The 7,992-nt window shown below is 44.1% G+C and overlaps 1 protein-coding gene across 2 annotated transcripts; it reads left to right on the plus strand.

Annotated features, from left to right (window-relative positions):
* Window positions 1-1,991: 1,991 nt before the first annotated feature.
* On the plus strand, window positions 1,992-6,503 carry DDIT4L (DNA damage inducible transcript 4 like). 2 transcript variants are annotated; one of them, XM_015415995.1, is made up of 3 exons: window positions 1,992-2,012; window positions 2,502-2,635; window positions 3,878-6,503. In XM_015415995.1, the coding sequence occupies exons 2-3, from the start codon at window positions 2,554-2,556 to the stop codon at window positions 4,360-4,362; spliced, it is 567 nt and encodes a 188-aa protein (XP_015271481.1). In that variant the 5' UTR covers window positions 1,992-2,012; window positions 2,502-2,553; the 3' UTR covers window positions 4,363-6,503. The 2 variants fall into 2 exon arrangements, with proteins under 2 accessions (XP_015271481.1, XP_015271480.1); XM_015415994.1 differs by having other exon boundaries at window positions 1,999-2,149.
* The last annotated feature ends 1,489 nt before the right edge of the window (window positions 6,504-7,992 follow it).

Genomic DNA, 7,992 nt, shown 5'->3' on the forward strand with positions numbered 1-7,992 from the left:
AGCAGGTGCAAGTGGAGGAGTGGGGAATCAAACCCGGTTCTCCCAGATTAGAGTCCGCACACGTAACCACTACACCAAACTGGCTCTCACTGGTTAGGTGTGGCCTATTATGCTAATGAGTTCCTGCTGGGTGTGGCCAACTCAGGAGCCAGCCGGAACTCCGTTCCTGTGCGTTCCTGCCCCAAAATAACCCTGGGTGTAAGTAGAGGACATGGACATGGTATAGGTTTTAATGGTATTTTAAGGTTTCCATGAGGATCCATGCTCCAGAACCATGTTTTTGCAGTATGGTGTCACCACTAAGCCATGAAGACATGATTTCTGTGGTGCATTCTATCACCATGGACAAGATTTGTGATTTGATGGTGATGTTTTGGTGACCCAATGCAAAAATCATAAGGATACCTGAGGATCCATGCTTCGGAACCATGTTTTTGCAGCATGTTGTTGCCACGGACCTGTGGCACTGTGATTTCTGTGGTGTAGTCTGTGGCCATGGGCATGATATGGGATTTAATTGTATGTTTGGGGTGTTCCGATACAAAAAACCCAAGCATCCATGGGGATCCGTGCTTCAGAATCATGTTTTTGCAGAATGCTGTCACTATGAAGCCGTGAATGTGATTTTTATGGTGCAAGCTGTGGACGTGGATGTGTTATGTGATTTGATGGTGTGTTTGGGGTGACCCAGTTGAAAAACCCTGAGGATCCATGAGGATCCATGCTCCAGAACCATGTTTTTGCAGTTTTGTGGTGCCACGAATTCGTGGGGGCATGATTTTTGAAGTGCTTCCTATAGTCTAAGACATTTTTTTTTAATATAGTCTAAGACATGGTCTACACTATGATGTTGGTTTTATTTCATTCCAGCATAGAAATCATATGAATTCATGAGGATCCGTCCTTTTGCGCTGCTGTGGTGCCACGAATCTGTGGGTGCGTGATTTTGGTGGTGCCCCTTGTAGACTAACACATGGCCTACAATAGGATGGTGCTTTTATTTCGTTTCAGTGTAAAAATCATATGAATTCATGAGGATCCATTTAGATCCGACTTTTACCCAAACCCGGTTTTAGGTTCATCATGCCTTGAAGGATCCTTTCCCTTTCTAAAGAGGGCTTTCCCTGAGTTGGGAAATTCCTAGAGGCTTAAGAGGTGGAGCAGGAGAAAGGCAAACAGTTCAGTGAGGTTTAGAGACCACCCTCCAAAGCAGCCAGTTTCTTCACGGGAACGACCTTTATGATATAGAGACTAGTAGGCGTACTACTCAGATATCTCCAGGCTGCAGCTGGAGGTTGGCAATCCTGTTTTTAACACATACACCCATCCTTATTTATCCTGAACTTCCCTGACTAAGAATATTGTAGAACGGGGAGGGGGGCACTGCTCTCTTCTGCACAAGACGGCTGATCCTAACAAAAAAAAAAATCTTCCTTTTCGTTTTGGAGGAAGGGACTAGCGCGGCTCCCCTCGCTGTTGGTACAATAACCCGCATCTGCATTCCATTGCTCCTGGCGAACAGTCTCCTGGCGTAGGGAGCGAACTCAGCGCCCTCGCGGGGGGAGTGGAGTAGGCTGCTGGCCGCTTCCAGGAAAGCGGGAACACAAATACAATGCAGCGAGCGAATGCTGACTGTGCGCCGTGTGGAGGCGCCTCTTGGCCGAGAGGGCCACTGAGAGGAGTGACACGAGTCAGGTGACCCGTGTTGTCGTTCTTCCCGAGGTGTTTTTTTTATACGCTTCACACTGACCAATCAAAACAGTCTGTCCGCCCTGCAATTCCCCCCACCCCGGTGGTGCTTCTTGGCCGTCTCTTCTTTCACACCGATGTCCCGGGTTAGAATGTTTGCGCCTCTCTCCAAAATCCACCTTCGCCAAGTAGCCAATGGGAAGGGAGGCGATCCTTCACAGCCCAAGCCTGCTGCGGGAGGAGGGGCAAGAATGGGACGTGGGGTGTATATAAGAGAGCTGACGCTGCAGGCAAACCGAGGGTGGGAGTTTTGGGAGAAGAAGGTGGTTACTTTTATATGTATCTAAGGCGGGGGAGGAAGGGGTTTGTGCCGTCTAAAGTTCATTACTTAATAAAGCTGAAGGTGCATAAACCTTAATTCAGCTCCAAGTTTATGCATTTAATTTGGGAATATTAACAGGTAAACTGTGTTGCTGGAAATTCAACTAATATTGCTTTTTGTTTGTGTTTAATCCCTTTGTCAGCTATACTTGGTTTTAAGCTGAAGTTTTTACAGTAGAGTCCTGCTTGCAGTTAGTATGCACAGAGTTGTATTGTTACTCTTTTGAAGAGGAAGGCGCTGCCTATGTTTTCTCTTAGTAAAACCCCTTTAGGCTTTTAGGTAATCCCTTGAAACTGACCTAGAATGTGCTGTAACTCTTCTGTTTCTTCTCTGTGCCCCCCTCTGTTCATGTTGTAACTCTTGGGTGATGTGTTTTTCTAGTATTTACTTGTAACGGCCTGGCAATGAATTGTGTTTTTCTCTTCTGCAGTAAACCAGGAAAGGTGTGCTGGCTGGTTGGGGTGAGACCACTGGTTGTCAAGATGGTTGCCACTAGTACCTTAAACAATAAGAACTCTGTCTGTATTTCTGAACTGATACAGCAAAGGTTCCAGCATGCAACTGGTGAGTGCCTTGGGGTGCTGTTCTAAGCAGGTCTACTCAGAATCCTACTTAGGTCTGTTCAGTGGTGCTTACTCCCAGGAAAGTGTTCTTTGGCTTGTACTGTTGGCAAGTTTAATGGGTAGTGCGACTTGTTCACTGAAAGTGAGGCTGTGTGAAAGGGGCCTTTTCTAATGTGAATGTTTCATTCTCATAGCTTCAAGAAGAGCTTTAAAAAGTTGTCTCTCTCTTTAGCTGAGTTGTCATCTCTCTAGGTGATATCTGCATTTAAATTGATGCAATTAGCTTGCTTCCTGTTATGGGAGAGAGAAGCCTTTTTGAGCTTTTTGAAAGAAATATCATTTAGTGAATTAAATTACCAACCCCTGTTTGGAAGGAAGAGCCATCACTATTTATTGTCTTTGTTCCCTGTTAACATACCAGAAGCAAAGTAGACTACAAAAATAAATGCCTGCCTCGCTGACAGTTCTCACTTGCCAGCTAAAGATGGTCACCACTGGTTTACGTTGTCAATTAAAGTTGCAACCTTAACTGTTAATAAAGGCGGTAATTGGGGTATTGATTTGGAACTTTAGTGTTGTGAAGGTTGACTTATTATTGAGGAAACTAACTTTAACAGTAATCGGGCCTATGAAGAACTAGGTAGAATAACATGTTACAACTTTGATCGGTGGTGGTCCTAATTTTGCTGAGTGTATAAAAAGTTATGAATGGATCCAGTTTCCCCATTACATTTCTTACTGTATATCAAAGAGTTCCTTCACTTAGTGAACTAAACGTGTGTGTGAGGGAAGAAGCAAGCAAGCTGGCGCTGACTTTTTTTTTTGACAACCTGCCAAAACTTGGTCTTCAGGCACATGGTAGGGTCACTTGCTTCTTAGAAGTCTATGTCCTCTCTGAGTTATTTTGCTGACGTCTTCTGTTCCTGTTTTTGCAAAGCCCAAATGCTGCTTAGTGGCCCCCAATAACACTCCTCTGTTTCATTAAAATGTCTCGTGTAGCCAGTTGATGTGAAAGGAAGAAGAATTTACTAAGTTATATCTTGTGTATACAAATTCAAAGACTGTAGGCTGCTTTCTGGCAACAGATACAATACACCTAGCTGTAAGTCTGCATTAACGTAATGAGAAGCTCTGAATATATTGCTGAAGTAGGAGTTTGGTAACTTAGTTATTTGATGCTGCACAAACGTAATGCTTGGCTGCTTGCCACTGAGAATTGTTTTCTTCTCCTTGTTCCTTGCAGACTTTGACTACTGGGATTATGTTGTGCCAGAACCCAACTTTAATGAGACGGTGTTTGAGGAACAGACATATCAGAGTCTAGTTAGAATGCTGGAGAGCTGCCTTTCGAGATCGAAGCAGACCAAACTGCACTGCTCCAAGGTCCTAGTCCCTGAGAAACTCACCAGGAGGATAGCACAGGACATCTTGCGTCTCTCTTCTACTGAGCCCTGCGGCTTACGAGGCTGCGTGATCCACGTCAACTTGGAAACTGGGAATATATGTAAAAAGCTGGATAAGATTGTCTATGACCCTACTGTTGTTCCTACTTTCGAACTGACGCTAGTGTTCAAGCAGGACAGCGGTTCCTGGCCTAGTTTCAGGGATTTCTTCCAAAAAGCTTGCTTTACAGGTGGCAGCAAACGCACACTGATCCTGAGTCCTGGATTTCGGTTAATTAAGAAAAAATTGTACTCCCTGATTGGGACTGTTGTTGAAGAATGCTAGGAACATTGCTGAAGAATGCTAGGAACATCTCTTTAAAAACACACACAACCTTTTAGATATTTGAGCCTACAGCCCTTGGGAAACATCCAGCTTGATACCTCAATATTTTTTAGAATATGGCTTGCCCTTTTAGCAGGGCAGCCATAAATCCCTATGGGCTGGCAAAAATCTCAGTGCAGCTAGGTGGTTACTCGGTGGAACAAGGAACACAGCTTACTGATATACTTGAAACATTCCTTAATTGGTTAGCATTAGCTTGGCCAGCCTGTAAAGCCAGCTGGGCATCTGCCTGTTGCTGACTGTTGACCTCAATGCTATCTGTAGCCTTTACCATTGGTTTCGGGTGGCTTTAAAAAAAACAAAACTGACAAGGAATGTAGAGAGCTTAAGGTGTCTACTGGCTTGCTAAGCTTCAAGAAGGCCTGGGGGAAGTGAACCCTAAGTTTAAACTGCTGACAGTGTTTTTGCTCTAATATGGGGAAACTGATTATTTTGCAAATGCTGAAGTTATGGGAAGATGCTGGTAGCAGCTTTTGGGTAGCACCAAGAACAACAGGGAAGGGAGAAGCACATCCTTGGAAGGAGATGCTACTTAGTTGTGCAGGTTGAAAGCTAGCGTCACTTCTCTTTATGCTGGTTGCTTTTCTAGGCATGCTGATCCGGTCAGACTTGACACTGTTTTCCTGTGAACTAGGTAAGAGTGTGACATGCTGATGAGGTGTCTTCCTAAGGCAGTGGTTTAGAGAAGACCAGCTCACCCAAAGTGTCTCGAAACTATCCAGCAATTGCACTACAGCTCAACTGCATGTACCTTAACGACTGGAAACATTGTGGTGGTTTGTGCTCTTTTTTGTAAAATGTGCCTAAGTGTAAATGTGGCTCTGCGTGCGAAATGTTTGTTTACTTTGGGTTGGATCCTCTTTGACCAGGTTTTCTTTCCATGAAGATTTTTCTCCTTTGGAAGAAGACTTAGAAATCATAGGATCCAGCCTCTTATATTTAATTTTGTTGCAGAAATATTGGTTATTCTTGGATGGGGAAACCCCAACTACCTCAAGTCCAGTGTTGAAAACAAAGGTGTTATCCTACTGAAGGGTTTCCTTTTTCCTTGTTGCTTCCCCCTGCTGTCTGTTTAAGAAACATTTTTTTATAATACTGTTTTTTTTCATGGTGGTGGTTTTTAGTGTAATCAGTGCTGAAATAATCTTATGAATACCACAGACCCACACCACAGACCCTCAGCCCTGTAGATGGTTTGGAAATATTTTTGTGTCCCTGCAGTGGTGAGCTCACACAGTTTTCACCAAGGATCTAAGTGTGTTTGTAACTTGGTTCTGTTTTCAATGGCTGATTTAATTGGCTCTGTCCCATTACCTCTAACCTCAGCTAAAAAACACTAATGAAAAACTTCACAACCAAAGGGCAGAGGGACAGAGAGTGTTAGCTGAGTATCTGACCTACTACGGGCTCTTCTCCCCTCTCCACCCATCTATCTGCACATCGGATATGGCACCAGCGCAGCTGAGCTAACCTTTGTCATCTATGGAGAAAGGTCTTCGCGTGAGGCTCTTCATGCCAAGCTTGTCCCCATTTTCTTTCATGTTCTCTCAGTTCTAGGCTACAGCAGGAAGGTTCCTTGATAACACCCTCTGAACACCCTCTGAAAGATTTCTTTTCAAGTGCACTAGGGGTGTGGAGTCCTGTTCTTCAGCTGGCCTCTCTTGCCTGGGCTTTGATCCTCTGGTGATTCCTGGCCTGTAAACATTCACACTTTGGAAGGAGGAAGCTCTCCAATTTCTAAAGCTAATTTAAAAAGGTAGCTCGTGTCTATTGCGTTGTGCTGAGAGATCTTTTCTTGGTTCTGGAATCCTTTAGATCTTGCATTCTGCTTGTAAGCCTTGCCTAGTCCATCTTTAACCATGAGCGAGTAGTGTGATTGAGTGTGTGCATGTTTTCCGTTTCCCAGAGGAGAAACCTGTTAACAAGTTGTGCTTCCTCTGTTTAGGGAAGTACTGTTGGGGGACCAGATGCTAAATGGAATGGTGCAAAGATGGGACTAATAGAGAAGAGATTTCAGTGGCAGGCATGGCTTGTTTTATGCATTTGGGCTACTCATGTTATCCTGCCTTGTACAAAAAAAACAAGTGAGACTCCTAAGCTGTCTACTGGGGACCATTCTGGTTCCTACCCATCTGTAGCAGCTGATGTCAAGGAGAAAGTGATCTGGACATATTTCAGATCTGTTGCCCTGCGCTGCAAGTGTTTGGTTTCTTCTCATAGAATGTAGGGGACAAATGTAAAAAGGGAGGTCACATAGTGGTTGATGCATGCACCCAACTTTCAGTTGCGAGTAGCTCACTTACATAGCTGATTCTGATTCAAACACTCATGCTGCCCTGCTCCAAGCTATTGAGCCTCTGAACAATTGGTACAGGACCATCATGAACTGGTGTTGCACTTTTTGCTTTTAAGCTTCTGGTGTTGAAATACCACCTTGTGTATGTATAAATGTCTGTCTTTTTGGATTTGCACTGATACTGCTTGGACTCATGCAGTGTTATTGGTTCATGGCTTGCCTTGGTGCAATCTTAATAACTTACTAGTGTTGATCTTAGAAATCAATGGTTTTTACTGAAGTCTGTAAATAAAGGAATATTTTAAATTCTCAGATCTTGGACTGTTACTTCAAGTTTCTATAACCACACTGATATACAATGGGGTCCTTTGGAGGGCACTTTTTTTGGAAAGCATACAAAGAAGATGGGACAAGCAAGAGGTTGTGAACTCTGCATTGCAGGCATCTGTACTTTGATGAAGAACATAAGAGAAGCCAATGTTGGATCAGGCCAATGTGCCCATCTAGTCCAACACTCTGTCTCATAGTGGCCAAAAATACCAGGTACCATCAAGGAAGTCCACCAGTGGGACCAGGACATTAGAAGCCCTCCCACTGTTGCCCCGCCCAAGCACCAAGAATACAGAGCATCACTTGCCCCAAACCGAGAGTTCCTATCTATACCTTGTGGCTAATAGCCACTGATGGACCTCTGTTCATATGTTTATCCAATTCCCTCTTGAAGACATCTATGCTTGTAGCCACCGCCACTTCCTGTGGCAGTGAATTCCATGTGTTAATCACTCTTTGGGTGAAGAAGTACTGCCTTTTATCCATTCTAACCCAACTGCTGAGCAATTTCATTGAGTGCCCATGAGTTCTTGTATTATGAGAAAGGGAGAAAAGTACTCCTTTCTCTATCTGCTCTATCCCATGCATAACCTTGTAAACCTCGGTCATGTCACCTCTGTCATCGTTTCTCCAACCTAAGAGCCCCAACAACCTTAACCTTTCCTTATATGGAAGTGTTCCAACCCTTTTATCATTCTAGTTGCCCTTTTCTGCAGTTTTTCCAATGCTATAATATCCTTTCTGGGGTGTGGTGACCAGAATTGCACGTTTCGGTTTCTCCATGGCTAATGGTTTGGGTCCACTGGCATTTTCTGCAGACAGGAAAAGTTTTGTTCCATAGTATGTGACTCTGGGTAGCCCTGTTCTGTCTCGGCCAGGCAAGGCTAGCCCATTCATGTGAGATCTTGGAAGTTAAGCAGAGTCCTCTTGGGTCAGTATTTGGA

This window comes from Gekko japonicus, unplaced genomic scaffold (assembly GCF_001447785.1).
Source record: "Gekko japonicus isolate JY-2015 unplaced genomic scaffold, Gekko_japonicus_V1.1 scaffold68, whole genome shotgun sequence".
NCBI lineage: Eukaryota > Metazoa > Chordata > Lepidosauria > Squamata > Gekkonidae > Gekko > Gekko japonicus.

Coding starts and splice junctions, on each gene's coding strand:
- DDIT4L (XM_015415995.1), top strand. CDS start 2,554: ATGGTTGCCACTAGTACCTTAAACAATAAGAACTCTGTCTGTATTTCT. Junction 2,636..3,877: donor AAGGTTCCAGCATGCAACTG/GTGAGTGCCTTG, acceptor TGTTCCTTGCAG/ACTTTGACTACTGGGATTAT.